Consider the following 26,440-nt stretch of genomic DNA (forward strand, 5'->3'; position numbering starts at 1 on the left):
CATACATACTCTTATATTATTCAAACTCTTGACAAGGCCCGACTCAAGTATCTGATTCACTTGGCCGTGCCATGTATTTCTCGGTCGTCCCCGACTTCTACTACCATTCAAATTTGCATCATATATTCTCCTTTCACTCCTTTCTTCGCTCATTTGCTCTACATGCCCAAACCATCTAAGCGTCCCTTTCTTGATCTTACTCACAACGCTTACATCAACCTTGCACTCTTTGCGGATCTCCACATTTCTCACACGATCCTACATGGTTTTACCACACATAAGCCTCAGGGATCTTATTTCTACAGCATTATTAGTTTTACGAATAATAAATTATTTGTTTCCATCGTCTCTTACAAGATTTAATTTTGTGATTTGAAGTATTTTACAAAATTATAGTCGATGTGATAAGAAACATATATCGCGTTTATTATAATTTTTAAATTGTCAAGTACCTTCTGCGTTAATGGTTGTGTATACCAAACACAACAAAATAGTACTTAAGATAGTAGATAGGTAAATCACATTATATTTAACCATATTGTTCTGTCTAAAATCGGCCATAGAATTATGGCTTTCATTGTCTTACTTCTTGAAGCATGGCATTAAGAAGGGAAACCCATTGGTCTGATCCTGTGGGTTGAATCTTTCTATTGTCCCTGGTATAAAGCCGCTTAACGCCTAAAAAATCACAGTCTTGAATAAGACAGCCATCATAATTTTATTGTTTATTAGCTTTATCTACAGCGTTATCCGGGTAGGGATGCATAATTTTCGAAAACATGACGCCCTCCGTTATCGAGGAGTAAGACTCTTGACTATCAAACCAAAGGTCGCGGGTTCAAATCTCTTCATATTTTTTTTTTATTTTACGATTCCTTCATTTAAAATAATATATAGTATGCTTGTGGCACGTTCCAGAGTAGAAAATACTCTCAGTATCGCCATGGTATCCTAGACCACCGTTAAGAATTAAAGCGTTGCTTGAAATGACTTTAGCCGTGTTTGGTGACCAGATCTGAATAGCCAGCAATACCCCAACCTTCTTCTTCTCCATCTTTTCCTCTCCACTACCTTCAGCCTCACAACATACCCCAATAGAGTATGCCATAGTCTTACTGACTCCGGACAGTTGGAGCTCTTGTACGGTTTTCATGTTTTTTTTAAATTTTAAAATATGAATATAGTTGTTTTTTTTCCAAGTGTGCAAAATTTCATCAAAAAGTAACAAAATGCTGCTGTAAGGGGTGGGAAAAGGTAATGGTGTGGATCTTTGCATAAAAAATATACATTTGTTTGGATAGATACTTTTTTGTATAAATTTATTGTTTCTTCACATGGTATTATTGTTAATATTTCAATCTCACTGGGACTAGCCTTTGTCGTGTAAAAGTAACATATATTGAAAGAAAAATACTGTTGCATTGATGTTTTTTGCAAATTCATTATAATTATATTACAGTAAAGTAGGGTGACTGTTTGTTGATATATGATTTGAAATGATACATGATTTGATGTGCTATTAATTTAAAAAGGACAAGGATGAAAAAAATAATAATACATTATGCCATTAATTTAAGAAGGACAAAGATGAAAAAAGTATTGGCAATCCTGGGCTTACGGAAATAATTTTAGATTTTTTTTTTAAATACACAAGGGATTAGATAATGTAATATATTCTAGAAGAAATGTAAGTAGGGCCTTGTGAAAATAATTTCTTTGACCAAATGAAGATTTAGTTCGAATTGCCATGAAGTTCTTTTTGCAATACTATTATTAAAAAGTCTACAAAACGTTTTTAAAAAAATTATCTGTTTTAAATTCTTGACATTACATCCCTCACAGACAGCTAAATAATTGATTTTAGAATTTTAGGGCTTTAGAATTTAAGCGAGAACATTTCCTTTGGTATATCCATATTCAGCTTCAATTTTTAATTTTAGTTAAATAGCTAGCTGCCTTTTTGCTTATGACGATTGCACATATATTATGTGTATTTGTACCGAACATTATGCATAGAAACCATAAAATTTCAACTGAGATTTGAAATTATATACCCACCCTGACGTACATGGTGTCCGAGGGTAACGTGCGCTAACTCCGGGGGTCATTCGAAATGATGCAAGAAAAAAAGATTAAAAATAAAACTTTTTTCGCAATTCCTATGTTTTAAGTTAGTTTTGAAAAGAAGGTGATATTTTTGTAAGAGAAAATAAATATTCTTCTTTGGGAAAATGAACATTGGATTTGCGAAAAAAGTTATACTCCTACCATCATGTAAAATTACCTCCCTTAGTTAGCTTTACCCCCGTACACCCTGTAGAGTGCTAGATACTCTCAGTATCACCCTGGTTGAAAATCACCATTTAGAATACAAAAGTTTCTTGAATTTCCCTAACCGTATTTAACGACCAGATCTGAGTATACAGGTATTTCTAAACCTTAATTTCCCCCATTCAACCTCACAAAACATACCCCAACTTTTAAGACTGCCATAGTACCATTAGCTACAGTTTAGATCCTTGCGCGGTATTAATATAAAACGCTACTAATATAATGTACGACAATTAGCGCTACTTGTCTTGTAAATGTCTGCTTAAACTTAACCCTATTTAATGCTACGATTTACTAATTGGTGGTAATGCTACTTGGTGGTGGTGAAATGGTCGCCAGGTTACCGCCACGTTAATACTGTGATAAAAGTTACTTGACGATTAATTAGTCTGCAATTTACACGGGGGTGGTGAAAAACCCACTTACAAACTTTTCCAAGTTTTACAATTTGATGACATAAACACTATCCATTATATTACCAGTCTAATCCGGGAGATCTATTTCTGGCTACACAGCCTCTTAGAGTCAATCAATAGTAAAGTTAAAAGCTTTTGCATAAGGAATGAAAAGCAGAAGTAGTAAATGAAAGGAAAAGAAGAAAGGTGAGAGCGAATAAGAAATCGTAGAAGCAAATTGATTTGAAATATTTAATATTCTGGCCGCTTTCAAGGACATACTTGAAAGAATGTTCTGCTACCCGAAGCGTTGAAAATTCACCCTCCATTTCGAATTGTTTCTCCGAATATTTCAAAGGACAAAACCAGAAAAAATGATGAAATTAACAACGTTTTTGTGGAAGTGATAAAATTCTTTTGTAGAATGATGCGAAGGAGGTTCTTTCGTTTTCTATAGATTTGACTTTTTTTTACAGATGCCAATCGAGGTCGAACAGTTACCATAAAGTACTTGGCTAGTTACGTAATTATGAATAACGTTAAAAAATTCTGAGATAATTTGACGCAACTTACTTCGTCCTTAAATTTAACAAATTAATTTTATTTCTTTGTTTATATCCATTTTTATTTTTTAAATATATAATATCATATTGTACATCATAGAAAATTGTTAAATAGTGTAAAATATGAAAAGATGTTCAGGTATCTTAAGCCACAGCGCCCTTGAGGTGTTTTTGCACAAAAACGGCGCTATACAAGTCATCCAAGTATTATTATTAGTATTATCTTATCAATAAATTATTTTGAATTTAAGAAGTTGACCTGATGAAAACATATTTTTATTGACTTTCTTAGTGTAACGCGTAAAATAAACACGATAAAGTAAAAATAAAAAATTATTGTAACGACCAACAGCAACTCTCAAACGGTGAGTTCTAGCGTGATGAAATTTGCATGCCTTTTATCTGATCTTTCACCATTCTTTTTTTGACATTGCCAATTTATTCTTGAAAAATCACTTATCCTAAAATAATATACATAACGCATTTTTTTAAATTATTCTATTAAAATTGAAAGTCTCACAAATTCGAATAAAAATATAGTTGTTATGTTTATTTTAAAGCACAAGTAATGCAGTTTTGAGTTCTGATGACCAATTATAATTAAAAATGTGCTGCTGGCTATAAGTTTATCAGTGTTTTAAGCCAATTGTTTGAAGTCTACAATACATGAAAAGAGACTAATGGAAACTATACTAACTAACCAACTAACCATCGCAGGAGTAAACAGAGAGGATGGACCGCCAAACAACTCAATCTTGGCACACACTTCTTGCCTCATTCACATTCATATATACTCTTATATTATTTTGACTCTTGACAAGGTCCGACTCAAGTATTTGATTCACTTGATCGTGCCATGTCTTGTCTGGGGCGTCCCCGATTTCTGCTACCATTAGCATTCGCGTTATATATTTTCCTTACACTCCTTTCTTCGCTTACTCAGTCTACATGCCCAAACCATCTATGCGTCCCTTTCTTAATCTTAATCATTACGCTTACATCAGGCTTGCACTTTTTCTGGATCTCCAAATTTCTCACACGGTCATACATTTCTATATCACTACTTTCATCCTTTATCTGCCAGTTTCATGCCTCACTTCCATACATCAGGGTAAGTACCAGCACTCCATTGTGGACTGCTAACTTCGCTTCTTTGGAAATTTTAATGTTGGCGTCAACCGTGTTCAGTCCTCCATTAATAGAGTTACCTGCAATTACCCTTCTTTCAACATCTCTATGAGCCTTCCCATCTCTCGTAAACATACTTTCCAAATACACAAACTCATCCACCTGCTCCAAGCATTTCTCATTCACGATTATATTGCACAGTGTTTTCGTATTCTCTCTTTCAAACAAATTTTAATGGTGTTTGAAACTATTTCGTGTATTTAAATATTCATTTTCATACTTAACCACAATGAATGAATTTTGTGTTTAGTTATTTCTGTTCGCTAATAGGTCATGTAATAAAAAATTCAACAGCTATTCGATTGCCTATTGGCAATGTTAGTCACGTAGAACAACGCGTACCTTCAATTGGAATAACTAATTATGCTGTTACGGTATTAACTTAAGCTATTTCCAACGCAATGTGATTCTCTTTTGTACAGAGTTTTCCAATAAGAGGTGTTATTTTTAATAGCCCGCTATTTCGGTAGATGTCACTTTTGAAGCTGTCATTTTTTAACATTTGACAATTAAAAACTACGCCATTAATAAAAATGGAACAATATAAGCTTCAACAACGCATTGAAATTATTAAAATTCACTTGAGTGAATCAAATGCAAATCATCTTGAGTGGTAAGGCCCATTTCCACCTCGATGGCTTCGTCAACAAGCAAAATTGTAGCATCTGGGGCTCGGAAAATCCAAGAATTATTGTTGAAAAGCTTTTTTATCTTTAACGTGTGACTTTTTGGTGCGGTTTATGATCAGGCGGAGTCATTGGACTTTAATTTTTCGAAAATGAGGCTGGAGCAACAGTTACGGTGAATAGATTGCGCTTTCTAAAGATGATTAATGATTTTTATGGCCGGGATTGGATGGTATTGATCTGGACAACGTTTACTTTCAACAAAACGGCGCTACGTGCCACACAAGCAACGAAACTATTGATCTTTTACGATTGAATATCAAAATAACACCTTTTATTGGAAAACCCTGTATATTCATTAAATTTAAAGTGTCCATTAAAAAACATTTATGTGCGATTACCTGCGCAACACGCTTATTTTTGTTTTATATTTTTTATGCAAATTGTAACTCCTGCAAAACGTGACACAAAATGTATCCACCTTCCATCTTTCACAATTTAAATTCAAAATTAAAACATAATTTTCGTTAATATGTAATATGCTACTCGTAAAAATCTAAATTTGTATAGCACGTTTTATTTATAAAAAAGTCACGTGAAAGGTTTTCTACGAAATATCGTATTAGTATTTAATAGTAGCTGAAGTCCCCGGAGTTGCCCGAGCTTTAAGCAGAGAACATTTATTTTCCTCTTATTTTGAATGCCAAATGCAAAATTTGATCAATATGTGTCAAATTCTGTCTTAAGGGGTGGAAAATAGGATAAGGTTTAATTTAGAAATTTCATACAGATAGTGAGCTTCCTCTTATTTTTAAGGTCAAGTGTGAAAAATTTCTTGAAATAAAACTGTAGATTTGTATGAAAATCAAACCCCTGCGGCCCGTCAAAGACACTTATCTCTTCGTTATATAAATAAGATTCATAGTTCTTTTTTTGGTTTTGACTAATATGTATATAATATTATTTGGTCCTTATCATATGGCTAACAGTTTGCGTACGAAAACTTTTCAATCAAATGGAGGCCTCAGCACGGGTAAGCCACCCAGTGAGGCCAACATTACTGGATATCTATGAAATGTAAAATAACGTACCAAAATAAAAATATGTATTTTTAAACTATTCCGTGAATTATTATTTATTTAACGTTTATTCTCATCCATTGAACATTGAACGCTACATTATTATGTTTTCTGTACAGACGTACAGACTTACAATCGTAATGGAAGATTTTTTAACATTTCATTTAAATTTTCAGTAATCGCATTATAGCCTTTATTGCTTTTTATGAAGCCTTATTTGTAATACCGTTTTTTGTTTTTTTTTTACCTACCCTACACACTAGTTACGCGGGTCCATTATATGATAGCAAGCTTATAATCGACTTTTCCGCAAGACAATTTATATAAGCCGATCAATTTAGATGGAATCACAATCAACTATCCAAACTATAAGAGAATCATTTGTCGACTGTGTTTCTGTATATGTCTTCAAGCCACATTTTATGAAATGTTATTTTTCAGTGGGTTCATATATATGTTATGGTTAAGGTTTTCACGGGTGTAAGATGTAGAATATTTTTTTCGGTTTAACCAAGGAGTTAAAAAGTCATTGTAAGTACAACGTTACGCGGTTAAACTGAGAAAATTATTTTACATGTATATATAGGTTCATAGTTTAAAAAAAACATGGTAAAGATATTACGAATGCATACACATAAAGCTGGTGTCAAAAAAAAAAGTAGGTAAGGTTTTTTTTCGACGTGTGTAATTTTTCCGGTGGGTGTAATTCCGTCCGTGTATAATTATGGCAGTGTAATATACGTACTTAAAATTCACGACTGCAGTAAACATAGTTGAAATTAATAAATTGTTATTTTTTATTAAAAATAAAATTATGTTTACAAAACAAGGTTTTTATGCAATGCACAAAAGATAACAAATTATTTTAAGCAATAATTAAATAAACTGTCTTTTTGAAACCCTCAAATTTGTCAACACCGTGTAATTTAGTATGCAAAAGAAAATATTGTAACTCTACATTTGAGAATATATAGTTACACATCTATCAGGATAGCAGAAGACGTGGTGATAAACAGGAGAGAGAGAGAGAGAGAGAGTATTCTAGGTCTGTTGAGATAATGGAGAAGATGTGTCGGATTTAAGGAATATAATATGGAGGCGATCCTTCAGGAGCTAATCCCATCCAGTGCCAGTGGATGGACTGCAATTGTACCCTTAAATGAATAGATTAACCCATTTCTTTGATCTCTGTGCTCCACTAAATGAGTTTGTCTCTTACAAATTTTCGTTTTTTTATTACTGTTATGTGAAACCGCGTAAGAGTCCTGACTGCTCCCAACCATCTGGATCCAGTGAAACTAATGCATCCCCAATCGGGGTATTTTGTCAGGCTGAAGGTAGTGTGGAGGGGAGTGAGATATGGAATAAGAAGGTGGAAAAGTACCTGTCTGTTCTGATCTGGTCACCAAACACGGCCAAAGCCATTTCAAGCAACATTTCAATTCTGAATGTTGGTCTTACAGCAGATTATTCTCCACTCTTAAACATTTCTCAAATATTCTACAAATGAGTAAATTATGAAATGACAATAATTAATCGAATAAAATTTACTTGCGCATATGGGCATTTGAACCCGTGACCTCCGGCTTGCTAGTCGAGAGACTTACTCTTCAACCATGGAGGCCGTCAAGTGTCAATGACAAGTGTCATTAGTACTGGTAAAATAGTATCAAAATACATAAAATAAATTACGGAATTAATGCATTCATCAAATGTTGGTCTTACGTTATCTTGGTATAAAGGATCTGCAGAGTCGCCTAAAAAAGTGATGAGACTAGGGGGTCTCTAGGGGTAGTGAGAAGGAAGGAATTCTTGAAAAATATATGTTTACAAACAAGGTCGAATGAGGTATCGTTTAGTATGTCTTCATTCGTGCTGAATCGAATGAGACCACTCAATAGAATCAATATTTGGTGGGATAAGACAGGTTGTAGTAAAGAAAAGTAGAAAGAAAATAAAATAACAAGGGTCAACCCCCTAGAGGTGTGTTCCATCACTTTGTGTTGGACGGACTCTGCAGATCTTCATTTCATGCATGGATTTTGTAATTTATTTCCTTGCATTTTGTAACTATTTTAAAGTTGAAGGTACTAGTACAGGCTGCTCTAATTAAGCTTGTATACTCATTGATCCCCGGTGCACCGGTGCACGTGCGTGATACTCGACATACACGAGCGGAACACCCGTTCACAATTGATATTGGCTTCATTAGAACGGCCCGCTTCTTCGACTCGTTTCTGTGTAAAACTTATGTGCAACGAGCTACCGGTATCTGTTTTCCTCCCTCAATTAATCCGGGCCTCTTCAAGACGCGCATTAATAAATCCCTTTCTACGCCCCTGCCTTAACCCGCATCACTGCGCTACTCATCAGGGTGGAGACATAGTTCCCCTACCTTTAGACTGTACAGATAAGGGCGCTCTTGTGAGGTATCAGCTAAAAAGTAAAAATGCATAAAATAAATGATAGGTAGATCATCATTTATAACTGCCAAGATGAATTAATGATTACATTTTCGTGAATACACGATTTTTGTGATTTTTCAAACCATATTTTACCTTTTAGTACACATTAAACTGATGATAGAACTTTGAAAAAATTTGTAAAATCCAGAATTGTTGCGAAAATATGCGCCGTCAAAATGTTCAAATTCATCGGGACATCGGGATATTGACTTTCATATTGTTAATTGTACTGAATCTTGTTTCGTGAGACGTCACGAGACACCATTTCATTTGTATTTTTTATGTGTATACCACACACGGACCAGAGTCTTTACTGTTCCCAACCATCTGGAGCCAGTGAGACTATGGCATCCCCAATTAGGATATGTTGTGAGGCAGAAGGTAGTGGGGTAGCGGAGGAGATAGGGAAGAGGAAGATAAGGAAGAAGCATCGGGTCACCAAAACAGTTAATCCATTTCAAGCTTTTGAATGGTGGTCTTACACCAAGTACAATACTGAGAGTATCTTCCGCTCTCAAACATGCTGCAAGTATATATTATATTATTTTAAATAAATGCATTATGAAATATCATAAATTCACAAAATAAAAATTCCTTGCGCACGCCGGGAAAAGAGGTACCTACGAAAAATTACAAACTCTGATCACCGGGATTCATGTAGATCAATTTTTAAAAATCTCTAACTTCTGACAGTGACGGACATATTATATATAATGGAGTTATGCCTGTTAGTTCTATCATCTCCAGAAAAGTTCCCACAAAAAAACTCAACACATAAACACGCTACAAGGTTCACAGAAAACTTATTAATCCCAAAAGCAAACAAAAATATATTTCAAAAAGGACCACACTACATGGCCATTAAAATATATAACAACCTTCCACGTAGCATCAAACAAATAACCGACATACTTAAATTTAAATCATCACTAAAAACATTTATTTTAAACAAATTTCATTTCACCTTAAGTGAATACCCTACATAAATGAAATACTTCTGTTTTTTTTTATTTTTTATTTACATACATTTGTTAACATGTAATTGTTGGGTTATGTAATATAATGTGTATTTGTTGGGTTAGTTGGAAGAAATAGGATGTAACCTCTTTTGTACTGTATTTTTGTGCAATAAAGATTTTTTTATTTTCAATTTTTAATCCACGACCTTTGGATTACTAGTCGATAGCCTTACTCGTCGATTACCTTTTCATTAAAATAAATATAATAGGATATGACCTTATTCTAACGATGTTTTTTTAAGCTTTTTCAAAACAGACAAAAAATATTATTATGGCGATGCCAAACGTAGTAATGCAAAATCATGTGTTTTTGGTTTGAAAATTTAGTCGCCTAGATAAGTTTCGGATGCTTTAATTAAATACTGCGAGTAGAATACGTCTTGGCCTTTGAAATAATCAAGTATTTTTTAGATAAGTCTTTTTATAAGCCCAGAAAAAAATTATGTATGAGGCCTATGAAAACTGCTTTAAAGTTCAAAATCTCCTTCTTACGAACCCATTTTCGGTTATTATTTTATTGTATAATGTGGAAAATTGAGTTATTTATTAAATGATCGAAAAAAATATATTTGTGCCTGAACATCCACAAAATAAAATAAAAGGCACTTTTTGGCCATGTTTTTTTCTTGCATAAATCAAAACAGGCGGATGGTGTTAAGCGGGAATTTAAACCTTATCGCCATCTACGTAAGGGTTGTTATTGATAGCGGCTCAATTTAAAATATTACACGACATAATGCATCGCCTTAAAAAAATATTTAAAAAAAAAGTTTTCTACATTCGCTTTGGTATTGAATATTAGTATTATCATTCAATTATTGAATTGGCATTGAAGACCTTAAAACGTACGCCCAAGATTCAATTTGATTTTCAGTAAGCGCCTTTATTGATTTTTATGAAGCTTAATTGGAAATAAAGTTTTTTTGTTTTTTTACCCACCCTACAAGCTAGTTATGTGGGTCCATTATATGAGAGTAAGCTTACAATAGACTTTTCCGCAAGACAATTTATAGAATCCGATTAATTTAGTTGGAATCACAATCAATGTGCTCAAAAGCTAAGTGAATCGTTTGTCGAAAAATGAAAGATGATTCTGATTACAAAACGACTGTGTTTTTGTAAATGTCTTCAAGCCACATTTTTGGGAATGTTACTTTTCATTGGTTTCGTGTTTATTTTAGGTATATAGTCTTAAAAAAAACATGGTAAAGAAATTTTGACGACTAAGTCATTTTTTTTAAATTAAAAATATAGAATATAAGCCGCTGGTTTCTTTTAACTTATTAGCTTGCAATTCCCTTTTAACATTCGCTCACTTAACACAAAACAAAAACAGTGACATTCACTGTTGCGGGTAAAACGTTTCACTGGACGATGTGTGCCCCAAAAACAGTCACAGCCGAGTTCAACATATGCGGGTACTCAAGATGACACGAATGTTCGCGGTAAGATGCAACGATAACAATACTCCTTGTCTTTGGCCCGGGTCAAGGAAAAGAGACAAGGGGCAAAGGGGGGGTGAAGGGTACACATTTTAAAACTATTCAATTTTAAAACCTCACGCGCAACTAATGACATTACTTTCCTTTCAATTTTTCTTGTGTTTAATTAATCGTAATCGTTCCCTACACAGGAGGCTGTAAGGAAAATAATTTTTGAGGATGCTGTGTGGAGGGTCTTTTTAATGAAATGAATGATAGGAAGATCTGGGATGTAAAAAGGTATTAGGGGTGGGTAGGAATCTAGGGATTAGTCTGTCCAGGAGTGACAGACGAATGATCTATCCCTCCCAATGTGGCGCAAGACGATGGTTGAAGATAGACCAGTTGTAGAGGTCACAGGGTCTTCCTGAACCAGCCTCTCCTGATCTGGTACTCCACGCAGTAGGTGGGGAAGCGCATCCTGAACACACCTCACCCGATGAACCCGGGCACCCCTGCTAAATCCCAAACGTAACGAACCACTTAGTGTGTCCTATGGGAGAGGTGTTATCCAATAAATGGTTCAAGGGCGGCGACTCAAACCCGCCTCCCAATTGTTATTACAAACAGAATTGCAATATTTTACAATAAAAATTTTAAAAACATGTTTTTAAACTTTCATATAATCTTCTTTTTTCTTTTCTATTCTTTTTCATGTAAATATTTAATTTTAATTTCACGAATTTGTAAATATTCGTTTTAATTGTATCCTATAAAGTTATCATTTTGTGGCTTGAAGGGTAATAAATATAACTGTTCTTTAAAAGTAAGATAATCTCCAATCAATTTTCTTTTTTTCAATGTATACGTCAAAAATTTACTTTTTCAAATGTATACGTCAAAAAATTTCAATTTTAATTTAGAGTTTGAAGAAGAATTAACAACAATCTATTACAGTTTAAATAATTATTTTTGGATAAAAAAATATGGATTTGAAAATGTATTAAAAAACACTCAACCCAACAATATTCACTAAGCAAAAACTTCTTTACTTAGGTAGGTACTGTAAAAAAAGAAAAATTACGTTTCAAAGATCTGTTCCTACAACGCGTTTTGCCTTAAGGCAAGTTTTGTGGGAGGCTTCAAAAGATAAATAGTAAGAAAATTATAGAATTGAATGTACAAACCAAATAATTTTTTTTTTCTGAATGAGGTCTTTTAAATGGGTGTTAAGGCGGTATTACACTGGAGTGAATTTCAGGTACCGAAATTACACTGATCTTACACTTAACTCTTACAATTACTCAACAGACTGGAATTACATACACATACGTCAAATTTTTGTTTTTTAATAGGTTTATGGATGCGTGTGATTTTTCTGGTTGGTGAAGTTCACTTCAAGTGTATTTTCGTCCATTTGATTCTGGCAGAACCTTAATTTAAATTTCTAATTGGAACCTAGATTTCACAATTGTATAATTTCATAGTCGGTATATTAAAGCGATTCTTAAAGATATTACTAATACAAGCACACAAAACTGGTGTCAATAAAAAAGAGATAAGGTTATTTTCTGGCGTGTGTAATTTTTCCAGTGGGTGTAATTCCGTCTGTGTATAGTTCTGGCAGTGTAATATTTTTACCTAAAATTCACAACTGTGTAATTTCATCATTTGTAATATGAGACTCTTCAAGACCTATTTAATTCCTTCTTCCCATTAAAAAGATCCTCTATACAGCATCCCACATGGTGACATAGGCCCTGAAGGAATTTTTTTTTTTACTCAGGGCGTTGTATGTGGTCGTAATAAATATTTTTTAATAACGTGTGTACTATTTTGTTGACAGATGCTCCAGTTTGCACCAGCAACGGAGACACCGTGATAGGCGCTGCACTGGACGAAGCGCTCAGAGTGAGGTGCACCGTGGAGGCCGATCCAGATGACGTCACATTCATTTGGCAGTTTAACAATAGCGGAGAGAGCTTTGACGTCTCCCCTGCCAGATATGGTAATTAAATTAATTTTTATTATTTATAAATGTAATATATGGAGTATTATCGTACTTTTATTGTAGCGTGTCGGGTAGTATGTAATAATACTCTTAGGTGATCTATGTACTGGTATTTATTGGGGAGCTACTTGTAACAAAAGAGGCACACAACTAACGTGCATCGCCTTTTATAAGATCTCTTTATTTCTATCTGGCTTGCACTCATCCACAACATCACTCATCACAATTAACAAATATATCTACAATAATTAACATCTTTATAATAGCTTACTCTATCCGTTGCTGCATTATCTTCTTATTTATTTTAGTGTGATCATTGGCACGCAATGCACCAAAACGTTGAAACGCAAATAGTTAGATTAAGCAGTCCAAAGGGGAAAATAAAGTGTATAAAAACGCTTATGACTAATACACGGAGATAAATTTACTCATTTAAAAAAGTGTTTATTCATTTAAAATCTGGTCAAATTATTCGTGTTCCTGTTAAAAAAGGGACTGAAGGCTCAGTTTCCAACAAAGTTTCAGTCAAAATCGAATGTTTTAAGAGGACGGCGAAACACGTGTTCATGCAAATACTTATATTGATATCGACATACTGATATTGTCGCATTCCGCCTTGATATTATTAGGAAAAGAACAGGTGTTCTCGATATATTCTGAATGACTAATATTTTGATAAAAAATTGGCATGCTATCTCGTTTTGAACCGGATCATTAATAGTGTGTTCGAGCCATCCCATCCAAGGATTATCGCGTCCGAATGCAGCCACTTTAAAGAAATAAATAAATAATTGATTTAAGATTTTCATAGCCAAAATAATTATAATGATTTAATTTTGAGGTATTATGCCGTGTTGCACTTTCTATTACAGTCCCCATCATCAGGGCAGATGTGTAATTGAAGTATGTGCTTATGTATGTAGATGCGCGTATACTTTAGTTCGTATATACTCCTATGGGTATATTTACATGAAATTTTATATTTTTTCTTACTGAATGGTATCTAAATTACTAAAAATTACTTCAGAATGATTAAGTATAAAAATAAAAAAAAATATTTGTATAGCGCCATTTTTATGAATAATAATAACCCCAAAGGCAGCTTGTATTTCCAACTTCCGAAATTCTTAAGCAAAATACAATTTTTTCACCCTTCGAAAGCTATTCTACGAAAAGCAAAAAAAAATAATAATTAAAAGGTTTTCACTTCAGGGATTCTTCTTATTGATCCTGCAAAATTTTAATTATGCTTAAGAATCTCTAAGGAATATTGGATCTATTCAAAATTGAGCCCTTTCACAAGTAAACTGAAAGAAAATAATTAAATAATCTTATGATTACTTTTACACAAACAGGAAATATTTACATTAAAATTAAATGAATAAATTAATTCATCGGATGTTGTTTTTAATCTATAAATACGGGGTGTTCCAATAAGAGGTGTTATTTTGAATAGCCCGCTATTCCAGTAGATGTTACTTTTGAAGCTGTAATTTTTTTAACTCTGACAAGTAGAAACTACGTTATTAATAAAAATGGAACTATACACGCTTTAACAACGCATTGAAATTATTAAAATTCATTTGAGTGACTCAAATGCAAATCATCTTGAGTGATGAGGCCCATTTCCACCTCGGTGGCTTCGTCAACAAGCAAAATTGTCGCATTTGGGGCTCGGAAAACCCAAGAATTATTGTTGAAAAGCCTCTATATCCTCAACGAGTGACTGTTTGGTGTGGTTTATGGTCCGGCGGAGTCATTGGACCTTACTTTTTTGAAAATGAGACTGGAGCAACAGTAAAGGTGAATGGATTGCGCTATTGAGAGATAATTAATGATTTTTTATGACTGGAATTGGATGGTATTGATCTAGACAACGTTTACTTTCAACAAGACGGCACTACGTGCCACATAAGCAACGAAACCTTTGATCTTTTTACGATTGAATATCAAAATAACACCTGTTATTGGAAAAGCCTGTATTTAAGCGAAAATGGTGAAAATATTTTATAAAACATGACTCGTTTTAAATAGTGTAAAAATATCTCGACAAATGCTTAAGTTGCATTTAAAGATACATTTTGAAATTTTTCATGTCTATAACTTATTGAATAACGGAACAAAATGAGTTTTTAATAATTTTCATTATTTTGCGATTTTTTCTATCGAGAGAATTTCATATAATTAACGTTTCGGGATTACAAATGCATTGATGTTATGTGATATTATTAGCCGAAAATTGTTTGATTCCTCGCCGAATTCCATCAACGTGTGCCAAAAGCTAAACTCGTATAAAATTAATGAAATAGCTGGGTAAGAAAATATCTGGAAGTGAGAAACATTTTTCTATAATTTGTACTACGCTTATGATGCCTAAAATATGCCATTACTGTCTACATTTTAAAAATGACTTTTTTATTAAATACGTAGAAATTCCAGTAAAATCACGTTCATCTATCTATAGGTACTATATTTTTTATTTATTTAACCACCACTGTTTAGAATACATAATTTATAATGCCCATGCACAGGCTTCGCCTTTGTGGGATTTTTTTTTACTGTCTTTTATTTTGTATAATTTTACATGTACCTGTATTTATCAAAAAAATCCAATAAAAAAATTGAAATAAAAAAAAATCTTCTAAATTAACTTTTTTTTGGTACATAAAAACTTAAAGAGTCAACGAGAAACTTAAATAAATCAGTAGAAAAGGTGTATGCGGGGGCTAAATAGCTTTGGGCTATTATAAAATTGAAAAGCTGTAATGGTGTTGTGCAGCAGTCGTGTTGCATTTATATACATCTATATATTCCCTGGTGCTCTCTCTACACTTAATTTTAGGACTGTTCAGATTCTTAAAAAACTTTTAAGATAGAATTTTTTTAAATGGTTTTCCAACTTAATATTTCTTAAATACTTTTTCTATGCATTCAATTCACAAGTCTCTATTTTTCTTAGAGACCCACCTCTAATACATACGTATTTATTTTATCATTACATTATATAAAAAGTTAGATTTTTTATAAAATGTATTCATTGTATTTTTTTATTTAATATTTTATACCGTTGTATTTTTTTTAATTAATGTGTATTGAAGATACAATGTACCTATTCACAGTCCTCTTCACTGGGGATTCTTATCCTCATGCGGACAATAAGTTGTTGTGTTGGTGTCAATTCACAATGTTTATGATTTCCTTACGTCCATGTTAGTAGGCCTCATCTTCACGTTTTCTTGTTTTCCTCATTTTCTTGTTTCTTGACTATAGGTTATTGTGTTGACGTTAATTCATTTTTGTTATGATTTTCTTATCTTCATGTTTGTAGACCTCGTCTTCATGTTTATTGATTTCCTTTTCTGCATGTTTGTTGACCGAAGGTTGTTGTGTTTTCGTTAATTCATAATATTTATAATTTTTCAATCTTCATGTTTGTTGACTCTGGGTTATTTTATTAACGTTAATTCATATTTTTTTCATCTTAAAACTTGTAGACCTCACCTCTTCATTGTGTATGTTGTTACAGGCACGTCTTTAGGCGCCAGCGAGCTGCGTTACACCCCAGCCAGCGCGCGCGACTACGGCACGCTCTCGTGCCGAGGAAGTAACACTATTGGGCGCCAGGCCGAGCCCTGCCTGTTCCAGCTGGTGCCCGCGGGTGAGTTTAATCTACCTAACTATCTGATAGGTATAGTCTGCCTCTGAAAGGACATTTGTAACATCGAGGATAGGTGATTTTGCACAAAAACATCAAAATATTACTATCGAGATTTTTTATCATCAACTTTGCTTTTAAGGGGAACGTCTTAAAATAGTTTTAATTTTATATCAGAAAGTCTAGCACAAACAATATGGTTGTTAGCGATATTTGCGAGCACGGTCAGAAAATGATTCCTACAGTCGGTAGACAAAAGCCGCCATTTCTAGCGCGGCCTCCAAGGTGACGGATAAGCTGTCAATATGCTCAACTTTTTGGATAATTTCGTTCGTGATGCAAAATCACTGGCTTATCAATGAATGGTTGTGAACTAACTAAGCTTTTAGAATTTAAAGAAATCGGATACACGATCCATGGATTTAATAGATTTACATAGAATGTGTTAAATTGACTCGGTTCCAGCCTGGAGATACAAAAGTTGTTAGTTATGACTAAAGACCTCATGAACTAATAAATTAACTCCCTCTGTATTGTCAAAACTGTTACTTTACGACTGCCATTAGATATAAAACTTATTATTTTATTTTGACAGCCAATTTATAATGTTTTTTACTTTTTCATCGCCGTCTGATGTTCAAACATCTTCAGTATTGCCAGCGTATGCCGGCTTTTAATTTATTGCATTATCAATATCGTTCTGGGTATCAACAGCGCGACCGTACGCGAAAATTTAGTATGAAATCATTGGTAGCTACGCCTATCGATCCGATATTGTAAATTTATTGATTTCACTGTGCTAGTTCACTAGGTAGCATAAAATATTTAAGAGTCTTTTAAATATTTTACATTCTTCCGTGAAACTTACCAACTTCAATATTATTTTATACCATCGAAGCAACAAGATTTTCGTAACGGTTCATTGTAATAAACTTCCAAATCTTCCATCAAATCTAATTTGCAACCCTTTTCAATAAAAAAAACTTTTTAAGGCAACGAAAATTGTCCAAACTAACAAAAAGTAAAAAAAATTGTTACGGTCACTTGAACACGTTTATCCGCCCCCATCGGACCGAGGCCAGGTCAGCATTTTCATGAGATTTATTCATTTTTTTACTGGCCGCTTTATTTGGGCACACTTCTCGCCGGCCGTATGTTAAATTCACCACGAAATATTCACATACGTCGCCGCTGAAGTGAAGGGAAAATTCAAGGAAATTCTAGAACATTCCAGAGTATTCTAGAAAATTCGGAGTATTGTAGAAAATTCGATCAAGACCCGTAAACGAGGAAATTCTCCCCGCCTCCAGGCTGCCACAGTCGTCTTCTGACCGGAGCGAGGGGGACGCCCCATTATGAAGGAAAGGGATGAAAGGTCCCCTGGGTTTAAATAACGGAATATATCCCATATTGGCAATCGGTTGGTCGAATATAGTCCAGACTCCTTTGCAAGATCGCCGAACAAGATGATTTCTAAATTACGTTTAACTAAGCGAAATCCCTCCCGATGCGGGTTCATTATATTGTGCCCGAATTTAATTCGATAAATAATATTTCCAATCAACTAGTAAACAAGGAATGAACTCTCGTGATCTTGAAGAAATGGATACGCTGAAATAAACCCTAAGTATTTAACGTAAGAGCTTTTATCGGACATTTGAAAACTAAAAGCCATTGTAATAAACGTGTTTTAAATTTAACTCAACTGAAAAAAAAAGAAAACTAAATGTAAGGTTAATAGTGGTTTATCAGTTGCATATAATTAAAAAAACGTTTATTAGTAAGAACATATATATTATATACCAAACACTTTTTTTTGCAACGTTGTGTCAAAATTTCAAAGCAATCGGCGAAGAACTTTCGGACATTAAAGATTTTGACAAACGAACGTTTTAATTTATATAAATAAATAACAATCTACAATTTTACTTACCGTATGTTTTATTTATTTTACTCGGCAGCTGTTTCTGTGAATATAGTTTTCTAGATTAGCTTAATATCTGTAATATCGTGATATTATAGATGTTAATTGTACAGCTGATTTTATTATTATTAAGAATTTTAATTTCGCTAGGAAATATATCGTATTCAACGGTAAATAAATATTTTAGCATATCAGCTTAACAGACGTTAATATCTTTTTTTTTCAAAGAAAAATATCAAATATTTTGCAACCAAAACGTATAAAACAAAGCGTTTTCTTTTATCGCCCATTTGAAAACAGAGTTATTATTTGGCTTGCATAAAACTACGCGGACGTCATTTTGACAGTTCAACACGTAGCGGAGTTTTAATCCAAATAAATGGTGTCTCTAAAATTGCGGTCAGTTCAGTTGTGACACCTAAATTGTATTTGAGCTACTTTTTAACATGAGGTGTAAACGGACGATAATGAAAAAAAACATAATTTGGGAGGAATCCAGATTACTCCAAACTTTGGGAATTGAATAAAAATGCACTTTCTAGATGAGAAAAGTGTGTAGAAACTCATTAAAAGAAGAATTAAGGCGCGGAAGAATAAATTGAGGGAGATACAGCCGATCAATGTTTAATAAAATTGCACTTCGCGATCTGATATTATGACCATATTCGGACAGTCCGCCGCCATATTTTGTCACTGTTGTGTTGGTAGACCTAATACTAACATCAGCTACATGCGATTGTAGCCGACTTCATGGGGTAAATTCATAAGGCGCGTAATTATGAAAAACAGAATTAAGAGAGAGTTTGGCGTAATCTGCATTTCACCCCATAATTTTAAACCAATTTAACGTAAAAAACTGTCGTGTCATTTGGTAAATATTAACTATTATAATAAATTAGATTGCATAGTTTGCTTACTGTCGTGCTTTACTTATTCTGTCGCGTGTTTACAATATAAGGTTATTTTTATCAAAATGGTAATTTGACGTTTTGGTAATTTTTTAGCTACGACTACCGTTTTTAATACGCATTGATTCAACTTGATGACAATAAGATTTTGAAAAATATTGGTATTTAATATTATTTACGTAAATAATAATTTACGAGAAAATTTGCCATACGACACACCATTTTCATCTCTGGTTTTCAACATTGAAGTAATAATCATGTATTGTTTCATAGTACTTTCACACCAACGAAGTATTGAATTCCGTAAGTCTAAACTTAAACTGTAGGGTGCACAGTTTACACCCGCGCTGTGCAAGCGGGTTCCCTACAGAGCATCGGATCATTTTGACAGAACACCAATATGAACACCGCGCATAATTCGCGTTTGTTTGTAGGCAGTGTAGAAAACATGAAAGACATAATCGGCATAATAGACAATTATTCAAGATCGCTGGCCACGCACCCGTTAATTATTAGGCGACCAAATTTGGTCCCAAACATAATATGAATTTAGTTTACTAATATTTAAATGATTTTTTTTAATGCGTATTATAAACGGTAGTTGTGGGTAAATAACTACTTTTTTTGGTGTTCAAAGTTGTATATGGTAGTATAGACAATCCTGATTTCTTAACCTTATTGAATTTCATATACCTACGAGAGCTATTCGTACCAAAATCTTGTTCAAATGTAACAATACCAGGACTGGAAAATGCAAACACTTGATTATAGCTAGATTACATGAAATTAGTAATAGATGGGTACGCAAAAGTGGAATCTATTTAACTTCATGGAAGATAAGTACAAGAAGACTACAGTAGTACTATCATACCTTTTCAATTAATAATATTTGTTTTTTTGAGGCTTGCTATCGCCGTGACGTCCAATTACTGTATTTTTCATTTTTATATATCCCGTTGATATTAAATGAATAAAACTGTGAGGTGTAATTTCTTACCAGCGCCTTGACTCCCTTGTCGCCTTGGCAAGTCGGCGCCCGGAGAGGAGAGCTCCAGTTGTGCCCTAACTCTGTCAGATGCCATATAGGTATCTCTAAACAACTTCCGTGCTTTTTTACGAACCTTTGTTGTATAAATGTTACTGCCTAAAACGGGAACCCTTCACAAGAGTGTCAAATATCCGAAGTCGTTAGAACTGTGGCATCGGTCATTTCACTTCTATTCTAGCTAAGTCTTCCATAATTGCACAAACAACTTATAGTAACAGTATAAACAATGACTTAAAATAATTAAAACCATTTGAAGCACCGTACGTTTAAATTCTGAATGGTTGTCATTCGCCATGACAACACTTGCTGTTAGGTAGTTAATATCATTCCCCAAAGTCTAAAATTTATTCAAATTTAAAGACTTCCACATTGGTCAAAAGTCTGAACTGGTATAATGAAGAGATTTGAATAGAGTTTGGCAATATTTACATAGAATGGAGTTCAATTATTGAGCAGGTTTGGCGATAGGTCCACAGCATTCAGGCAATATAGGTACTGCCCCATGCGGCGGACTATTTGTGGCAACAATACGAAATGCAGTACATATTTATGTACGTATTATGTATATTGCAGTTATTCAGCATAATCTATGCATATTGGATAAAACGAAGGCAGGAGTTGACCGCGATTCGGAACTTGGCGGGCTTTCAACTCGAAATACCGCTCAGCGAGTTGATAGCCGTGCAAGTCGCAAGTGGTTAACCCTGTTGAAGTTATCTGTTTGCCTTATTGCAAGTTACTTTCAAAACGTTGTGGTTAAAAGTCATAATACACAATATACACATTTAAAACTAAATCTATGGTTCTCGCCTTTTTTGATTCTCGCAAGTCTTGCGTCTTATTTTACTCTGCCTAAACCCCTCCAGAATTCGTTAATTTTCTTTTTTTTTATTTCTTGCTAGTGCAATCCCGATGTGTTACAAAACTCATTTTAATAAAATAATTAAAATTTTCATATACCAAACAGTACAAAAAGAGAAAAGTGGTAGTCAAGTAGAACAAATGAGAAAAACAAAAAAGAACCAAACAGGGATATATACATAAGCACAAAGCCAAGGTGGGAAATAGGTATCCAATTTGACAATTTGTTCAAAAACTTTTTTTTTTTATGATAAACTAATTTTTTATAAGACAAGTTTATATGCACAGTACAAAAGTTAACAAATAACCATTAATTACTTGCCTGAAATATCCATACAAATTAAAAATATATCTGAATTATTTGGCGGGTTGGGAATAAGCCGACGTAGCTCAGGGGTCCAGAGCACCTGACCGGGCATCAGAAAATGCTGGTTCAATTCCCGTCAGCGGCTTTTAATTTTTTTTAGATATTTTCAATCTGTATAGATATTTTAGGAGAGTAATTAATGCGTATAATAATTTGTTACTACTTTTGTGTTTGTTCATCTTAAATTCGATTAATTGCACAGCTGCGTAAAACATTTTTGTTATTTTTTTACTAAAACAAAAGATTGTGCTAAAACATTTTGACGGCCTCCTTGGTCAAGAAGTAAACTCTCGACAAGCAAGCTGGAGGTCGCGGGTTCAAATCCCGGCTTGCGCAACTAAATTTTATTTGATCAATTTGTGTTATTTCACAATTTACTCATTTAGACTAACACATAATATGTTTGCGGCAGGTTCCAGCGTGGAAGATAATAATGATCTGGTGTAAGACCACCATTCAGAATTGAAATGTTGCTTGAAATTGCTTTGGCCGTGTTTGGTGACCAGATCTGAATTGCAAGGAGTTCTTAGCAATTCAGATTTGGTCATCAATCACGTCCCTACCACGTTTCCCGGCCTTCATCTTTCCCATCTCCTTCTCTTCCCCACAACCTTTATCCTCACATCATACCCCAATCGGGGATCGCCTAATCTCACTAGCTTCAGACAAATTACGAAGATATTAATAATTTAAATAATACATAAACACCTGTACTTAGCCGCACTGGCTGCAGATGGTTGAGAGCAAAGATATTAGAAGAACGAGATGTGCTATGCGCAGTTCGTACTGAGTGGAATTGTTTTGCTGAGTGTCGCCGGTTTTGTTCACCAATACTACTGCACACCTTCGCTTGCGCTAAGGTATCCGCACTAATACATAGAACAGATTTCTGTGCGTACACGTCCCGATACCGTTCAAAGTACCCTAATTAGGTAGTACTCCGGCTACGGTCCGGCGGCCAACATAGCATATCTCGTTCTTCTAATATCTTTGGTTGAGAGCAATTGGGACTCTGGTGCGGTTTCGTATAAAACATAAATAAAATAGAATTTATTACAATAACTAGCTGAAGTATAGCCGGCGTTGTTAGGGATTACCCTTGGGAAATAGACATATATCATCACCGACTTCTGTAGGCCTTTTTAAGATATATCATTCCGTAGTACATTATTTTGATATATCTAATGAGGCTTAGCCAGCGTTAGCAATGTACTGCCCGAAAATATATTTTTACGTCTTGATTATAAAACATCGACTTTGCTCTATTTTCTATAAACATAATATACATGTATCATATATGTAAGCCTTTCTGAATAAATTCTCTAAATGTTAGTGAAAACTTTATCAAAATCCGTTTCGTAGTTTAGAAGAACTAAACGCACAAACAGACCGACGCGGATAGCGACTTTATTTTATACTATTTATAGATTATTATGGTGCCATGAACTTAACTATTATTTATTTCACGATTAGTAACATTGCGCAGTGCACAAAATGCCACCACTAAAGTTTTCAGTAATATCAATTATTGAAAACGCTCGCGTTAAATTGGTACCGACGAATAAAATAATACAGGGTTTTCTAATAAGAGGTGTTATTTTGAATAGCCCGCTATTTCGGTAGATGTTACTTTTGAATTTGTTATTTTTTGACATTTGACAAATAAAACTACACCATTCATAAAAATGGAACGATACACGCTTCAACAACGCATTTAAATTATTAAAATTCACTTGAATGAATCAAATGCAAATCATGTTGAGTGATGAGGCCCATTTCCACCTCGGTGGCTTCGTCATCAAGCAAAATCTGGGGCTCGGAAAACCCAAGAATTATTGTTGAACAGCCTATCTATCTTCAACGTGTGACTGTTTGGTTTATGGTCCGGCGGAGTCATTGGACCTTACTTTTTCGAAAATGAGGCTGGAGCAACAGTTACGGTGAATGAATTGCGCTATCGAGAGATAATTAATGATTTTTTATGGCCGAATCGGATGGTATTGACCTGGACGACGTTTACTTTTAACAAGACGGCGCTACGTGCCACACAAGAAACGAAACCATTGATATTTTACGATTGAATATCAAAATAACACCTCTTATTGGAAAACCCTGTAGTTTGCCTCAATATGCTTCCGTGATTGGATTCGCAAATTGGTGAGAAATTCATGCGTTTCATTTGTCGGCCGACGCGCGACGCCCCGATATATTTAATTATGTATTTGATATCCGGAAACAGATTTTATAGGGGTATAGGAGTATAGACAGTATCATCCAGCGAGTTTTAGGATTTTACGATAGTCGTTTTTTTTATCAAAACTGAATATTTTCAGAAAAAATAATTATTAATCTTTTTCATCAAAAATTTATATTTTAAGATTTTTTAAATAAAAAAACGAATACATTCTTCCTCTGTATGTGGTGAAGAAGATTTGGTGGTGGTTAAATCTGTTCACAGATGTTCCTGGAGGAGGGGACATTCTCATACGATATATTCAGCAGTTTGTCTGTGTCCATATTCGCACAGTTCTAGAAACGGCTGCGAGGACTTTTGCATAAAATACTTCATTTTGATTTAAGGTATCAATATTTATTTTATTTAATTAATCGAAATGTTTAGCAAATATTTAATACATCGAAGATTTAATTACGAGTGACAACTTTGTGTTTACTAAATTTGGTCGTTCGTTATTTAAATGTAAGCCCATCAAAATGCTTTTTTAAAACGTTTTATTTTATATTTCACCATATTTATAAAGTAACAGGGGCGGTTCTTTTTTGCGTTTGACCCCAAAAATTATAAGATAATAATAATAATAATAAATTGAGTGCGTTAAAACGACTAGTCTTATTCTAATAAAAGCTTTAATTCACATGTCCACATGGTACGCTGGGTCAATTTAAATAATGTCCCCTGCTTTGGCATATTCTGTCCCTATGTACGCCATAGAATAAACGAGATAGCACTATGTCTTTAAGTAAAAAAATAGGTATCGGAGAAAGCTTACGGACGCTTAGGTCATGGCCGCGAGGAAGATAGCACGATAAATATTATTTGTTTTAAAGAGATGGTGACATAAACATGTGTCGGTTTTTCATTTTACGCGCTTGTCGTGTGTGGAACAATGGTTGCTTTTCAACAGACAGTTCAGGAAAGGTGTACAAGATAATTATTTATGTTGTGCACAACTATATTAAAACATAATCTCTTTAAAATATTTGCCGTCAGTACATGGATTGTGCAGTTTTTTTCCTATGACATAATAATATATGTATTTAGACTCGTGGACTCATGACGTACCTACCTATAAATTGATATAGATAATTATATTTTTTAGAATATTAATTCGCATTTTTACAATATGAAAAATTGAATTCTCATAATATTTATATGTACTTTATTTTAAAATACAAAAAAAAATAAAATAACGCACATTTGCTTTCCTTTTAGATTTATAAAAAAAAACTTACTGGCCTTAAATTCATAATTGATTTTTACACGAAAACGGGCAGTCGCTGTACGTACATGATGCACAACGATCATGTACGTACAGCGACTCCAAAAGGAGAAAGATCCCTGGAAGTTTAATAGTCCACAATAAGACGCTAGCACGTCCTTGGTCTCGAACTGATGTTTACACCAATTTTTAAAGTAATATCGTGACTGAAGCAATCTCTAACTTTCAATTTTAAAAATATGAAATATAACAGTTATTTTTTGTCTTTACAGCCAAACCCTCGCCGCTACGCAACTGCACCTTGCGCGGGGCGGCCAACACGAGCGACGCGCTGGAGGTGCGCTGTGTGGCCGGGCACGACGGCGGTCTGGCACAGACCTTCGTGCTGGAGGCTGTGGACGCGCGCACCAAGCGAAGGAGGCTCAACCTCACCGCGCCCAACTCAGGTAGGCACTATTGCTATTGCTAGGCACTGTCAATGATGAACATATTGTTTTTAAATATTTTTTGGAATAACTTAGTGAGTAAAACGTCAAATTGTAATATTTAATTATTGAAGACAATATTAGCGATTCCGAAACGAAAATTTGAAACAGTAAAATCAGAAAAATATACGGTCACATCTAGGACTCGAACCCAGGACCCTTGCCTTGCCGGGACACCGCTCTACCCAAGGATATTTTTTGGAATAACTTAGTGAGTAAAACCTAATAGTATTCTAATCGCTATGTATTCGTATACGAATCGCTGGTCTTTAATAATTAAATATTACAATTTGAGGTTTTACTCACTAATGCCACGTCCGCACAGGCAAGCGGCTTGCTTAGCGCCTAGAGCCTAGTGGCTTGCATTCTGGCTACTTGCTAGGATACACGGTGTCCGCACTGAAGGTGGTTTACGTGGTGGGTCGCTAGGTATCTTGGTCATTTGCTTGTCGTCTAGTTGACGAGATGTCATTTTCAAAAATAGCTCTAAAACTGCTACTTACAGAAAATTCATCTTTAAAATATACCATTTCACGGCCTTATCCATCATGTTGGGTTCATGACATAAATAAGTCACGGTCAAGTCATGGGCAGTTTAATGTTCTGTATAAACAATTGCGTAATTTAGACCAAAAA

At 34.2% G+C, this 26,440-nt stretch overlaps 1 protein-coding gene across 1 annotated transcript in view; it reads left to right on the plus strand.

The window, feature by feature from the left end:
* Positions 1-26,440, plus strand: part of LOC149417041 (protein turtle homolog A-like) — a 1,249,058-nt gene that overhangs the window by 1,080,040 nt on the left and 142,578 nt on the right. The window contains exons 11-13 of the mRNA XM_089641374.1: positions 12,934-13,095; positions 16,625-16,756; positions 25,592-25,765. Of these exons, the coding sequence (XP_089497500.1) occupies positions 12,934-13,095; positions 16,625-16,756; positions 25,592-25,765 (468 nt within the window). The remainder of the gene's footprint in view (positions 1-12,933; positions 13,096-16,624; positions 16,757-25,591; positions 25,766-26,440) is intronic.

Source organism: Hesperophylax consimilis, chromosome 16 (assembly GCF_061612785.1).
Source record: "Hesperophylax consimilis isolate HC1 chromosome 16, BYU_Hcon_1.0, whole genome shotgun sequence".
Classification (NCBI taxonomy): Eukaryota; Metazoa; Arthropoda; class Insecta; order Trichoptera; family Limnephilidae; genus Hesperophylax; species Hesperophylax consimilis.